Here is a 15,737-nt window from a genome sequence, read left to right as displayed (position 1 = left end):
TAAATTTCGTCCTATCACCCTGCAAGACATTATGGATAGCAGTACAGTGGAATACCTGTGTGTGACATGCCGGCATGAAGTGGAGGAGTCCAACACGGCACTGGTGTGTGACCTTTATGACAGGTGGCGTGTATCAGGCATTGTGATAAGTTGTCTGAACCATTGTATAATGCTCTATATAGCAGGGGTGTAGCCAGGAATTTTTTGAAGGGGGTTCGGATTTAAAGTGGAATCATTGTCTTTAGGGAAAGGCCTGAGGGCTTCCCCTAGACCATGTTTGAACGAAATAATGCATACACAAAACGTGTCCTTAGGCAGTAACATTAAAAGGTGCTGTTTGTGCATCTAACTAGCTAAAACCTACACACTACTGTTTATGCAGCTTATAGAAACTATAAACCTATTGTAAAACTAACTAATATTCACTTCCAGATAGCATACTGATAGCCAACTTCAATTTCTAGCACACGGAAGCCCTCCACACTCGAGTCTCTTAGTTGGCAATACTTCTTTCCAGCTATACATTATTGGCCCTCCTGTTGATGATCAATAACTTCAGACTTGGCTTGTACTCCAATATGTTCGAGACATCACGTGCCCACAACATATAACAAACAAGCCATTCGTCAGGTATATACATCAACAATTCACAGTTTGTGCTAACCTGACACATGTATAACACAACCAGTCAAATTTAGCAGCTGCTGCCTTGTAATATCCATTGAACAGTCCTTCGCCATTTTGACACTCGCGCCATTTCATGCATCAGGTGCGTAATTGGTCACGTGATGCAATAGATATGGTTTGCAACAGGATAGTTATAAAAACTGGAATCGAAATGGGAAACGAAACGAAATCAGCCTACAGTATAGTGGAGGACAATCACAATATTATGCACAGTTACACTATAATATATGCACGCAGTACCTGTTTATGCATCAAGCAAGACTCCAGGTGGCAGATTTCTCTGCACGGCGCTTATCGATTAGATAGAGATATTAAACGCCTGCTCCTATCCGAGGGTCTGGGGACTCTATAATAGAAAAGTTCTGTGCTTGGGTAGGTGAGCGTTGATTGTCCCTTGACCACTTTTATAAGAGGAGTGACTAGGAATAACTACTTGATCATTACAAACCGTTTACGGTAAAAAAAAGCAATCCTAACATGAACACAAAACCCAAACAGACGTAATCTATTTAGATTTTGCCAAAGCTTTCGACCGAGTTCCTCACAATGAACTACTCTTAAAATTGTGGCAAATTGGCATTACTGGCAACCTGTGGTGGTGGTTCAAATCATATCTCTATAATAGATACCAATGTGTACGACTCAATGGTTCCTACTCAACTCTACTTCCAGTTTTATCAGGTGTGCCCCAGGGGAGCATCCTTGGCCCACTTTTGTTCTTAGTTTTCATCAACGAGTTGTATCTATCCATTCATCACTCCAATGCTTTATCTTTTGCAGATGACACTAAATGCTACAAACTCATTTTTGAACTACTTGATTCCATCAAACTCCAGGATGACCTCAACTCCTTATTTGACTGGTCTCAAGACTCAAACCTATCTTTTAACACTAAGAAATTTATTCACCTCTCCTTTAATACAAAGTTCCCAACTTCTTACAACATTGACAATTCCTCAATAACATCTAGTAACACCCATCTTGACCTTGGTATCATTCTATCTACTGACCTGTCCTGGAGAAACCACTATCACCACATTTCATCCAAAGCTTATCGAACCCTAGGATTGCTTAGACGTACATTCAGCCATTCTATTAACACTACAACTAAAAGAACTCTGTACATAGCACTAGTAAGGTCTCAGCTCCTGTATTGTTCCCCATTGTGGCATCCCTACCTTATCCAAGATATCTCTGCTCTTGAAAGAATACAGCGCCGAGCTACCAAATACATCCTCAACGATTATGTTTCTGATTATAAAACTCGCCTTATCAAGCTCAACCTACTACCATTAATGTTTATTTATGACCAGTGTGACATTCTGTTTTTCATAAAATCAATTCAAAATCCATCTGATCATTTCAACATCCAGACCTTCATCAAATTCTGTCATCATTCTACTAGGCCTTCTTCCAGCAACAAACTTGAACATGTTTTTACATCATCTAATCAACAAAGAAACTTCTACTTCAACAGACTTCCTCGAACCTTCAACAGCTTACCAGTAATTGACCTAACTCAACCCTTTGTTACCATTAAATTTCAACTAACTAAAATCCTATGGCAGCATTTTATAAGAAACTTCGATCCAGATAACCAGCATAGTTTCCATTTTACATGTCCTTGTAGCATCTGCTCCAAACATCCCAAGCCACCTAACTTTGATACATTTAGCAGCTAATTGTAATTATATAAGTAATGATAAGTACTTAATTTACGTTATGGGATCTGGTACTTACCACCAGATTACCTTTAGTGCAATTGTATACAAACTCACTTTTATTGTTGTACAACTATGTACACCTGTAACGTTGGACTATAAAACTAATAATTGAATTGAAAAAGCAGTGGGTTGACGAGTCTGAAGCCATAGGGATCCATCTGTGGCTATTATGGCACGCTTCTTATGAAAGTGGTTAAGGGACAATCAACGGCTCACCTACCCAAGCACAGAACCTTTCTATTGTATAGTCCCCAGACCCTCGGATAGGAGCAGGCGTTTAATATCTCTATCTAATCGATAAGCGCCGTGCAGAGAAATCTGCCACTGGAGTCTTGCTTGATGCATAAACAGGTACTGCGTGCATATATTATAGTGTAACTGTGCATAATATAGTGATTGTCCTCTACTAGAGTGTAGGCTGATTTCGTTTCGTTTCGATTCCGGTTTTTTTTGACTAGCCTTTGCAATGGTTCAGCATTAATGTAATGTGGCCCTCAAGAGTAGTACAGAGGAGCACCAGTGGGCAAGTAGCTACCAGAGAACTCCAGGGCTGTAAGATTTGGTGTGATTTTTAATTTAAAAATAATCTGCCTCTGAAAGGGGGTTCGTCCGAACCATAGATAATTAATGTAATTATCTATGTCCGAACCCCCCTGCCTACGCCCTTGGTTAGTTGTCGTACTAAAGCAATTATGTATGTGTGCTCCGCATGTCGAAGAGATGGGTCAGTAGCAAAGAAATTGCTACGATATGAGGTTGAATGTGCACATGCGAATGACGAGCGGCTGGCCAGCGCGCGTTAATTAGCGGAACGTGACTCGTTGGTTAATGAACTGCGTAGTGATAAGCAGTTGTTGGGTGCACGGTGTGCTGCTCTTGATCGGGAAGTAACCAGACTCCGTGAGGAGGTAGAGAGGTTGACTGTTACGACTCCAGTGGTGCAGCCAGATGTTGGAGGAATTGAAGCATCAGAGTCCAGTGAGTCCTCAGACAATGAGAGCACTTCAGACACAAACGAAACCACTAGTCACCCACCATCACAGCATAGTAGGAGGTACCTAGATCCCCACCCCCCTGGTTTTCGAGCACTGTGCACACGCCTTGAGAAGTTCAGTGTTAGAACTGGTGACAATGATTTTGAGGTATGGGTGGAAGACTTTAAAGAAGCAACAACAGACTGTGGCTGGAATGATCAGCTGCAAGCAAGGTGGTTCGCATGGTTTCTGGCTGGCCCCGCCAAATCAACTTGGCAGAGGACATTGACATCAGAAGACAAGAAATCCTGGAGCAGAATTGTAGAAGTGTATTGTGGCCAATACGGAGTACACTTAGACCCACGTACGGCATATCAGAGGTGCCATGAATTACAGTATTCTCAATTTGGGTCAGCCCAGGGTTTACTTGATGCCATGCGAGATTATCAGAGAATGGCGCCCACCAAGCTCACTGATGAGGTCTTGGAGTCCATATTGTGGAACAAGGCACCCCTAGAACTGCAGAAGGAAATTAAGGAAATAACTGTGGGGTTGGTTTAGGAACTCTTGCACAAGTTACTTAAAGTAGAGGCCACTGTGCAGGAGAGAGACCGCCGTAGCAAGGAGAGAGAAGCTACCAGCCAACAAAGAAGAGTGATCCCTGAGTACAGGCTAAGCAAATTTTCAGTGGGGAAGACCAGTGCAACTCAGAAGGACCAAACCAAAGAGCCAGCAACCAAGGCCAGACAAGGGAGTGAAATGAGTTTAAAGCATGTGAAGTGTTTTAATTGTCAGGAGAAGGGCCATCTAGCCAAATTCTGTCCTCATGGAAAGAAGAAAGGAGCCCACAGAATGACAATAGAGGAACCCAGAGAAAGAGAACCTGTAGAGAAGGAACAGCACAGTTCAGAAGGGCAGCTTAGTCAGGAAACACCAGAGGAGAGTAGTGAAGTGCATGAAGACCCATGGATCCGCACAGTGACAGCCGGAGAAAGCATTGCTGAGGCCACCCCAGAACAGTCCTGTAACCAGAGAGGGCCAACTTATAAAGTAGACCTTGTTGTAGATGGAGTGAAAACGAGAGGGTTTTTGGACCATGGGGCTCAAGTTTCTTTAGTGAGGAAAGAGCTACTGCCAGCAATAAGGGAAGCCAATGATTGGTCACTAGAGGAGAGCCACAAAAGGAACCTTGAGATGGGCACACAGCCAGTGGGTGCTGCTGGTATTGCTCTAGGAACTATTGGTTTGGTTTCTCTACAAGTTAAAGTGGAGGAGACTGGGGTTTGTAAGGAGGTACCATGTCATGTGTTGGCATCTGAGAAACCTATTTGGAAAGGGAGCTACGCAATTGTGGTTTATTCCTAGCAAGAGTTCATAATATTTGTATGGGGGAGAGTGTCTAACTGCCAGTATCGCCTGTACAAACACACCGCTACAAATTCACTTTTGATCATATGTACACCTCTAGCCTGATTCTACTGATGACAAAGAACTGTTGATAGGTAATGATTGGTGTTGATATGATCAAGCCTTTCTTCTAAGAGAAGCCTGAGGTGTTACTTGCAGCAGTGTGTTTGCTGAATGCACTCCAGTTAGACACTCACCCCCATACAAATATTATGAACTCTTGATCCTAGGCACCAATGCTATGTTGGGTCTTGGTTTTAGAGTCATCCATGTCAATGGAATGGAAGTACACCCACAATATGATAATGGTGAGTCACAGCACATAGTAAGTAGAGCTAGTGTACTACAGGTTACCCTTGGAAGAGAGCTCCGCCTGGGCCCCTGGCAGACCAAGGCAGTGTGTGTTCAAGTACAACCTAGCCAAGAGTCAATCTCTGTTGGTCTTGTGTCACCAAGTGAGTGCACTATGGCACAGTTTGGATGTGATTTCATCGAACAGTTGTGGCAGCAAGAAGAAGCTAAGCCACGAGTGATGGTGACTAATTGGAACAGTAGTACAGTAGTAATTGGTGAGGGTACAGTTGTAGGTACCATTGAGGAAGTGAGCCCTGTGGATCAAGCCGACCCTGTGTGGGAAGAGGCACCAGTACCTGACACAGTTGTGAGAATGTGTACATCACAAATGGAACATCGCCAGACAGAACTGCGTTCCCAGTTATTGGTAGGAGATGCTTGCTCAATAGATGAGAAAGAGACCTTGTTGCAGCTTCTATTGACGAAACACCAGGTGTTCGCAATGTCTGATGGTGAACTTGGAGAAACAGATCTTGTACAACATAAGATAGAGATGAAGGAAGTAGTTCCCTTCAGAACAGCCCCTTGTAGGTTGCCATATGCTTTACGTGCAGAGTTAGAGACAGAGTAAAGGCGACAGGTTGTATTGAGCAATCCACAAGCCCATATGCATCGGGATTAGTATTGGTAAGAAAGAAAGATGGTAGTCTCCGTGTTTGTGTTGACTACAGAGGTATCAACAAGGACACCATTCCGGATTGTTACCCTATTCCCCGAATTGATGACTTGATCGACACAGTGGGCAGGCAGAAGGGCCAGTGGTTCACTACTCTAGATTTGATGAAGGGATATCATCAGATAAGGATGGATCCTGATTCCAAGAGTAAGACGGCATTTACTTGTCACATGGGTTTGTACCAGTATCAGAGGATGCCATTCGGACTAACCAATGCTCCTGCGACGTTTCAACATCTGATGAACCAACTCTTCAGTGGTAACATATGGAACTTTGTGTTTGTGTATTTAGATGATCTGTTAATTGTGTCCAGATCTTTCCAGGAGCACCTAGAACACGTGGAGAAGGTACTGACGAGACTAGAGGAGGCTGGGCTGAGACTTAAACCTATAAGTGTGCCTTTGCACAAGAGAAGGTGGAGTACCTGGGACACACATTGTCAGCCAGTGGAGTGAGTCCTAATGATAAGAAGGTCCAAGCTGTGAAGAACTTCCCTACTCCCCAGTGTTGTAAGGATGTGAAGGGTTTCCTGGGGCTTGTGAATTTTTATAGGAGGCATGTGCCCAATCTAGCAGCTGTGGCTAGACCACTTACTGCCTTGACTAGGAAGGACCCAGCTACTGGAGGAACAGTACAGTTCAATTGGAGTGATGGCTGTGAGAGAGCTTTTCAGGAGCTCAAGGAGAGGTTAGCAACAGCACCTGTGTTGCATCCACCTGATTTGTCGAAGCCTTTTTATGTATGGACTGATGCCAGCTTATTGGGTTTTGGTGCTGTGTTGGAACAGTTGGATGATCAAGGCTGGAGGCATCCTATGGCGTATGCCAGTAGGCAGACTAACCCAGCGGAAGCTAAGTATGCACCTACACAACTAGAGGTGGCCGTGTGGTTTACTCTGTGGAACATTTTGAGGTGTACTTGCTTGGCAATGAGTTTACCGTGTACACTGATCACCAGTCATTGGTCAGTGCATTCCTAGTGCATTTGAAGAGTCAAACCAAGGGTTTACTTGCACGATGGTATCTAAGGTTAGCTAGATTCTTACCAAAGATGAGACTGGAGCACAAGCTGGGTACAGTTAATGCTGCTGCTGATGCCCTATCTAGAGCCCCAATACCAGGAGGACAGCTGACTGATCAACAGACAACTGGACAAGACAATGTAGTGTTATATGTGACAGACAATAATAGATCAGGTATGGAACAGATACAACAAGAACAGAGACAAGACCCTGTTTTGGCCAAGTTAATTGACTACCTGAGGGATGGAACGCTGCCTGAGGATTCTAGTGAAGCTCAACGAGTGTTGGTTCAAGGCAAAAAGGGATACTATGTGGTTGATAACATCCTGTATTATGAGGGTACAGACATGCCAGGGAGACACCGTTTAGTAGTCCCCAACCATCTGAGAAAGAGGATTCTTGATGAGCACCACGACTCATGTTTTGCTGGACATTTTGCTGCCAAGAAGATGAAGCAAAGGGTGAGTCAGTATTTTTATTGGGATGGCTCAAGTACACAAGAAGTGTGCTTCATGTTAGTGTGTGCGTCTGTTAAAGGACAGGGGTTCAAGGGGAAACCACCACTAGTGAGCATTCCAGTGGGGGGTGTCTTTGAATGTGTCGGCATGGATTTTGTGGAACTTGACCTCAGCTCTTCTGGGAACAGGTATGCTCTAGTCTTTCAAGACTATTTGAGTAAGTGGCCTGAGGTGTATGCAGTGGCAAATAGGAAGGCTGAGACTGTAGCCAGTGCCTATTAGATCTGATTTGGAAACATGGAGTGCCAAGGCAGATAATCCATGATAGAGCAGCTGAATTTCTATCCAATTTACTACAGGAGACAGCACAGTTGATCAGCATAGAACAATTGCCTACGTCAGGAGGTCACCCTCAGACTGACGGCCTAGTCGAACGGTTCAACAGGACATTAAAACAGATGCTGCAGAAGCTAGTGAGTAAGAGTGGCAAGGATTGGGACAAGAAGCTTGGTCCCGTGTTGTTTGCATACCGCACAATGCCACATTCGTCGTCGGTTGAAACCCCATTCTATCTGGTTAATAGGAGAGACCCAAATCTACCAAGTACATTGAGTTTTAGTGTGCCCCAAGTTAAGTACCCCGTGATAGAGACTGAATTCAGGAAGGAGCTGGCTAAGGAACTGAAGTATGCTCGAGAGCTGGCAAGGAAGAACATCCAATCTGCACAAAGGGCACAGAAACAGCATTATGACAGAGGTGTCAAAGATGTAGAGCTACAGGTAGGAGACTTTGTGATGTTGAAAGTGGAGCCGAGGTTTCGCTTGGAGCGAGTCTACAAGGGACCATTTCAGATCAAGTCACTGACGTCAACCAATGCAGTTGTTGTGTTAAAGAGTGATGATAATGCTGAAGAGATGAATGTTTCACGACAACAACTGTCCAAGTGTAGACAAGAGATGGCTGAGGCAACCCCTTGGGTTGGACACTCAGGCAAGCTTAACAAGAGAAGACAAGTGAGGAGAAGGGATCCCAAAGTAGCCACACAACAGGAAGGAACTGTTGATGATTCACCAGAAGTTGCTACCACTGATTTAACACATCCCAAGTTCTCTACTACTACCATTACTAGGAGCGGACGCCAGGTTAGGTTACCTGCTAGATTCAGGGAACATGGAAAACTTCACCCAGGCTCAGCTTTGAAAAAGGGAGAAGTTGTAAGGTGATTAATGATAGTAGTATCTGGAGCGGGACAGAGCTGAGAAGAGAGTCACGGAAAGTGCGGGAAGCGGCCTCGTGTCAAGAGAAAGACTGACAATATAGAGATCGTAGAAGTGAAGTCGTGATTGTTGTATGATTGTTTTATGACCATTAATGATTGTTAATGAATTATTGAATCAAGCATTACAATATTCACTTCAAAATAAAGTCATAAATTGCTTCTTTTTAATTAACACATTTTAATTTGAAACTGTGTTTTATCAGTACTGTATTAAATAATGCCTCAGGGAGATTAATGATGAATTTTCAAATGTAAAAAAATGATTGTAAAGGTCACAAAAGGACAGCACTATATCAAAAGTCATAAGGAAAGCAATTTAATGTTCGAAAGTTTTACAAAGTGCACAAAATGTTCACTTTTTGTGCTATGCTGCTCTACTAAATACCTCATTATTTTTATTATTTCCACTAGGGACTAATTAAATTTTAATAATGAAGGCTATAAAGTCTGTGAAATAGACCACCAAATTTTCAGTAAAAAAATGCATTATCCATATGTTACTGGTACAAGAAATTACTGTACGTGTATGATTCATTGTTGCGTGCATGGATTTTACTACTGTATTGTAAGCCTCCTTTTAACCTAAAGTGAGTTCAATAGTGAATCTCCTACTAAGAAGAAGACTTCACCACTAGATGTAGCAATTGAAAGAATACAGCTAGGCCAGATACATGCATAAACCACTCACCTGTGAAACTGACTGGCCAAAACATAATGTGACCCAGTATGTGAGGTTAGCCCTCAGAGATAGTTGCATAACTAAACCCAGGCCTACCCGGGACCAGGCCCAAGTGTGAGCAATCAAGTCACGCCCATGGAATTAGCAATAGAGTAGTAGAAAAAGACTATTTCACCAAATAATCGATCGAGACCTATAATAAAAATCCATCACTTCTTCTCATGCCACCCCATTACAAAAACCACCTCTCTTTTTAAAGCACCACTCGACTCTATACAAAAATTTAGGAAACATATAATTAATTAAACCCAAAACACCAGAAAAAAACCTCAAATTCCTCAACGAAATTGGTAAATATAACTATAAAAATCTAACTGTGGCATTTTTTAATATTTAATCAATGAATGGCTATGCAATACCCATTTATTAAATCAGAATGGCAAATTAAGATACTAAATGTCGGTACAAGTCTAGTTACGCCACTGCTCAGAGATGAGAAAAAGCCGACAATACAAGATGGAGTAGACAATATTTTGGAACCATTTAGTGACCTAAAGGACATCTTCAACAAGCCTTGTCCCCGACTGATACTATAGCAGCTCCAGGTGAGTATTACAAAGTATTAGTAGTAGTGATGCATATGTAATATGAGTTGTGTAGGTATAGGCAAGACGACCCTTGCCAATGAGATCTGTGTGAAGTGGGCCAGGGATGGATTTTTAGCAGAAGATTTTGATGTTGTGTTGTTGATTTCACTGAGATCAGCTCAAGGAAGATCAGTTGAAGAAGTGATGGAGGCATAACTATGAGCACATAGAAAAGTCAGCAGGCAAAGGGTGTTTGATAATTCTTGAAGGACTTGATAAAATTTCAGTGGAACATCAAAGAAGTGGTGAAGTTTTGATAGAGAACATGTACTACTGGAACTAGCAACAATACTGATTACATCAAGACCTCATGCATGTGAGGATACTAATGCAAAGTGCCGAATAAATATTATTGGTTTTGATAATAATGAGATGAAAATTTTTGCAGAGAAGTCTTTTGCAGATACCCAAGTATTTGAAGATTTTTACTATAGCTCAATGACTATCCACATATTCGTGGTCTTTGTCACATTGCCATTTGGTAATGATTGTAGATATATTTCAAGTGAACAAGAAGATTCCATCAACTCTAACTGAATTGTATCAGCTATTCATTGTGATGATCCTCCAGAGACAAATAAAGAAAAATACTGGGAAGTCAGCATTGAGTTTACCTGTAACAATCTCAGCAGCTAATGAGATATTGCATAGAACAATGAAAGGTATCCCTAATGACACAGTAAATGCAGTCTTTGCTTTGAGCTTGTTGGCTTGTTGTGGCTGTTTTGATTGGTGCAGTAATAGGAAAGAGAAAAAAGACGGCTTGTCAAAGATGTGGAAAGATCCAAAACTAACCCTCACAACAGAGGATCTCATCCAGTGTGGTATAGAGGTGACAGTTGACTGGGACGGATATGATCTGTTGAAAGCCACACCCACTCATGACATACCTGTTGACACTATTACATACAATTTTGCTCACCTTACCATTCAAGAGTTTTTGTGTGCAGTTTTACCTGTCAACATTGTCAGACCAAGAACAGCAACATGTACTGAGTGAATACTTTGGTTATTATCCCAATGTGTTTATTGTTTTAATTGTGTGGCCTAACAAGATTAGTGTCTCCTGAAGCACTAGAATTTGTGTCTCAGCTATTTGATGAAGACAATGATTCGGTTATTACATATATAGCAGCAAAATGTGTTTATGATAGTCAGCTGGAGCAAAAAATCATTTCCTCCTTTTAAAATCAATTTGAACTACACTTATTGGACAACACCTTATGATTGCCTTAGTATCTCCCACATGTCGTCATGTTATCCAGAATATAAACTATTTATGTAGGGATGTCACATTGGAGACAGTGGAGCAGCAATGTTAGAAAAGTGCTGTAGTGACAGTTACCCAAAGTTACTATCAAAACTTTGCCTTTGTCACAATGACCTCACAGTGACTGGAATAAAAAGTATAGAAATAATGGTAATGAAATGTGAGTCATTATACTGTACCTGCACGTGCACATAATTAGCTTTTCGATGCACATTATAGGTAGTGCCTTATTAAGAAAACTAGACATCAGTTCAAATCCTTTAGGAGATGAAGGGATACAACCAATAACGGAAGTAATCCAGTACAGTGACGTGTTGACAACACTAAGTGTGGAGTTCTGTGGAATATCAGTGAAGGTATACTTTTGTGTGTGCTGTGTTAATCAGTATAAAGTGTATTTGCTCATTCACCTATTGACTACTAGAGGTGGAGGAAGTTGTTGAAGGAAAAAGACTCGTGCATGCATATACAACTTTTCAGCAAGCGGAAAAGAGTTATGTATAATCTGTATCTAGAGGGGTCTGGGGAGTATGCTACCAGCAGGAAATTTACCTTCTAAAGGGCTCTAACCCTTGGGGGAGATAGGTAGCTATAGTTCTCCCAATATGATTGGTCAATGTTTGTGTAAAATTAATATTGAGATACTCTACTATAGAGTGGCCATCCACTCTAATAGAACAGTCATACTTGAACAACTTGTAACAGTACAGTAAATATAGTCTAAAATTACTAGTTCAGAACTTATTAAATCCAATAACATTCGTGGTGGGATTTCCTTAGATCCCTTATAAGGATGTGTATATGCTTCAGACTACAGTGTCACTTTCATTGTGAAATTTGACCCCCTTACTCTTTGCCTGTTCCACTGCCAGTGGTACAAAACAGAATGATTTTTTAGCCAATACAGGGCTGTCTGCACTTAGGCCATGTATCTTGATTAACTAATTTTTATTTATGTTCTTGCATTCGGCTACAAGTTGTTCTTCCACACAGGAGCATACATACAAGTATATACATACAATTACAATACAATATAACACACACCACACAAGGACACGCAATATACAGCACAGGAATTTAATACAAAAATACATCATCAACTACACAAAATAATCAATACATTAATCAAATACTATTCTGGCATTGTCTTTCAAGTCCCAGCAGGAGCCCATAACTTGTGGCACTTATGAGCTCTTGGTCTCTCAATATAACAACTATATAGGTAGCATTTAAAACAGTACACCACAGAAGTTATATAGATATTTTGTATATAGCCAAATTGTAAGATATGTAGATGCAGATTGAGAGGTAGCTGATGGTTACACCCCCTGTAGTCTCCCTCTTTGGGTGTCTTCAAGTGCTTAAAGGTTTGTTGCACTAGAGTAGCTAATAACGTTTTTGTTTTTGCTACTCTATTAGAATTCCTGAACCTTCTATTGGAATAGCTACATATCTGGTGTTTTCATTTTGAATTTATAGTCCAACGGGAGTTTTATCTTCCAGCCTAGTAGCCTTCTCCCTTTTGTGCTGACCACAAATAAACACCAGTAATTTGTAGAATGTTAGTTTCAACCAACCCTATATTATACAATTTAGCTTGAAATTGATGTCAGCGCTTCCACATAAGTGCACAAAAAACATGCACGTATGTACCCTGTAATTAGGGAGAAGCATGCAGATTTTCCTTACAAATAATTATGACAATATTGTTATGTTAGATATAGTATAGCATGTGGAAGTAGTTTTCCTGTGTATTTGTGTGCTACAGTAACTGGTAGGTACTACATTAGTATAAACTGCAGGTAAATTTCTGTACCAGAAAATGTAGCTTTTAATAAGAACATGGCATTATAAAGGATGCAGCTTTTGAGCACTGTTAAATTGTAGTCAAATAATCTTAAACACCTAAGCCATGTCTTAAGCCAGCTATAGTGCTTGCAGCACTAGTGACTTTTATATATAATAACACCAATTGTGATGACAGGTGCTAGTTTACTTGGTGAACTACTGAAAGTTAATTGCACTCTACAAGTGCTTGTAATGGGAAGGAATGAAATTGGAGATGATGGCATTGCTGCCATTGCAGAAGCTCTTGAAACAAGCAAGATCATGAAACTCGATGTGTCAATATGTGGCATTACTGTTACTGGAGCTATATTACTCGCAGCAGCTTTATCACTCAATCAGACCCTTATTACTCTATGGGTGCAACTAAACTCCATCACTGTGGAGGGAGCTCGTCTACTATTAGAGTCAGCAGTGGGTAATGGAGTGTGTCAAGAACTAGTGATTGACAATAAGTACATGGAAGATGATGAGGTTAAGAAGTTGATGGCAGCCGGGAATGTTAATACTGATCAACAGGTACTAGTGTCTTGTTAACTGTACAGTGAGTATTATCAATGTACTGCTAAGTAGGGATTCCTCATAAAATGTAGGGCACCCACCAAAATGCTGCAGTTAAAAGAATTACCTCATTCATGTATATCTTATTTCATTACCTTTTTATCACTTGGATCCTTATTTCATTTCATACTATCTAGTATACATGTACATGAATGTTTCATCAATGTTATGTTCCTCCTGTAGTGCTATAGCATCGATTATAACTCTGATCTGTACAGTGATGATGAAGAGAATTATAACTCTGATCTGTGCAGTGATGATGAAGAGAACTAATACACCTGTATGCAATGGATTATAGGCACAATTGGTGGGTGGTCACTAATTTGATTAGCTTTAATAAATTGATTGTTCAATTATGTAGGTCACCACACACAGCTACATCACACTGCTAACCAAAGTCTATTTCATACATAAACATTATGTTGTGACTTTCAACAATGTGTTGTCAATTGCATTACTGTTGTAAAATTGTAAAGAAAGTCATACATAGCTTGTTTAGGATGCATTAATGATACTGTACTGTCAGTAATGAATGTTGCTTTGGCTTTGTGCATTTTAGTTGAGATTTTTGAGCTCCAGTAGTCATAATAATACTGTCTTTGTGGCCACCTTGGAGTCATGCTAACTATGTATAGCTATCGATCCTTTTAGATGTGGTTTCATAAGTGGAAATATGTTTCTCTGTACTGGGTGCCAGCTAGCATATAGAAGTGCACAAAACCTCCTCAGGCTCCTAATGACATTGTTGTTCATCATAAGAATGGCAGAGCTACATCACTGGAGGAATTCCATAATCTAAGTTTGGAAATGCTTGCTGTCCACCTTGCATTTGAGCAAAATGGCTTATGTTTCAGGCACATCTTTTGCAGCTACCTGACACCAGCACAAGGAAACTATTTGAGTAAACTTTGGCATTGTGTTGTACACACTATAGTTCACTAGCACTATAGTCTTGTATTAGGATTTCAATATTGAATGTTATATTCCTGCAGCTTAGTATTGTGCACTGTTTTGCTTTTGGAATATTATAGCTACTATATAGGGCAACACCATGAATATTTTAATATAATTATTTCTGTCTGGTACATTCCCAAAATGGTCACTCCAGAACTCCATTCCACCATCCATTCCAGTGGAATATTCCATACCGCCAACTCACAATCGTGGTCATTCAACAATGAATGATAATGTATTCATAAAATGCCATGTGATGTACACATGCACGATAACCTGTGACCTGTGCTATTGTATCCATTCTATACACCAAGTTAAAGTTGTAAATGTTTTAGTCTGGCACAAGGATTTAGTTTTGGAATGGATATTATGATGTAATTTTAAAAGATCAGAACTTGTGGAAAAGGTACAGAATTTTAATGTATACAGGTAAGGCAAGATGATAGTCGTAATGGTGAGGTATTGGTGCAGAGGTCAAATATAAGGTTTGTCTTTCATTTACAGAACTTCAGTGAAATTATTTTACTTGTTTTCTATGTTACAACAGGGACATGATAAAATCTACCCTAATAATATGACCTAATACCACTAGTTAAATTCAATATTTGTCCACCGGTAGTTTCATGGACAGAAAGGCTAACACAAGTAAGAATTACATGAAGCATTGTCCATATAGTTAAATATACTATTTGTAGTGCAGGCAAAGATTCCTATCATGCATTCTACACTCCTGAGGTTACAGTTCTACACAATTGCTGGTATCCAGTTGTTAGCAAAGACTTTGTTAACTGACCTCAAGTTACAATACATCAACTTCTTTTTGTTTTGGTAAGTGTCCTATATGATTTGAGCAAGTAAGCCTGTACAAAGGTAAACTAACACTGAAAACTTAAAGCTAATTTTCTACCCACACTAGCATATGGCTGAGTAGGGTGACTGATCAACGGTCTCACACACACATAGGAGGGTGGTAACGTCAGCCAGCAAATGTCGGAATTGCACGTAAGTGGAGTGCCTTGAAACATACCAACACACACTGCAAGCAACTAAAATACAACATGTATAGTCAAGTCATATAATATGTACATGGTAAGGTAAATACCAGTTGTTGCCTGTAAATATGCATCTCTTTATTTCTGAATGGGCAGCAACTTGCACTTTTGGGACAATAAAATTTGCGTACTCAGAAAGCTTGACTAAA

The 15,737-nt window shown here is 40.5% G+C and overlaps 2 protein-coding genes across 2 annotated transcripts; both read left to right on the top strand.

Moving 5' to 3' along the window:
- Positions 1-3,131: 3,131 nt before the first annotated feature.
- Positions 3,132-8,524, top strand: LOC136241311 (uncharacterized). The gene is made up of 10 exons (XM_066032506.1): positions 3,132-3,135; positions 3,219-3,931; positions 3,989-4,666; positions 4,854-4,887; positions 5,054-5,100; positions 5,142-5,713; positions 5,779-6,169; positions 6,217-6,705; positions 6,780-7,565; positions 7,661-8,524. Exons 1-10 carry the CDS (start codon positions 3,132-3,134, stop codon positions 8,522-8,524), a joined length of 4,578 nt encoding a protein of 1,525 aa, XP_065888578.1.
- A 562-nt stretch (positions 8,525-9,086) lies between these two features.
- Positions 9,087-14,254, top strand: LOC136241070 (NLR family CARD domain-containing protein 3-like). Its single transcript, XM_066032245.1, has 6 exons — positions 9,087-9,864; positions 9,920-11,336; positions 11,396-11,532; positions 13,161-13,540; positions 13,766-13,889; positions 13,944-14,254. Exons 4-5 carry the CDS (start codon positions 13,217-13,219, stop codon positions 13,853-13,855), a joined length of 414 nt encoding a protein of 137 aa, XP_065888317.1. The 5' UTR covers positions 9,087-9,864; positions 9,920-11,336; positions 11,396-11,532; positions 13,161-13,216; the 3' UTR covers positions 13,856-13,889; positions 13,944-14,254.
- Positions 14,255-15,737: the final 1,483 nt, after the last annotated feature.

The sequence above is a fragment of the Dysidea avara genome, chromosome 12 (assembly GCF_963678975.1).
Source record: "Dysidea avara chromosome 12, odDysAvar1.4, whole genome shotgun sequence".
NCBI lineage: Eukaryota > Metazoa > Porifera > Demospongiae > Dictyoceratida > Dysideidae > Dysidea > Dysidea avara.
This window is presented reverse-complemented; position numbering and strand designations above follow the sequence as displayed.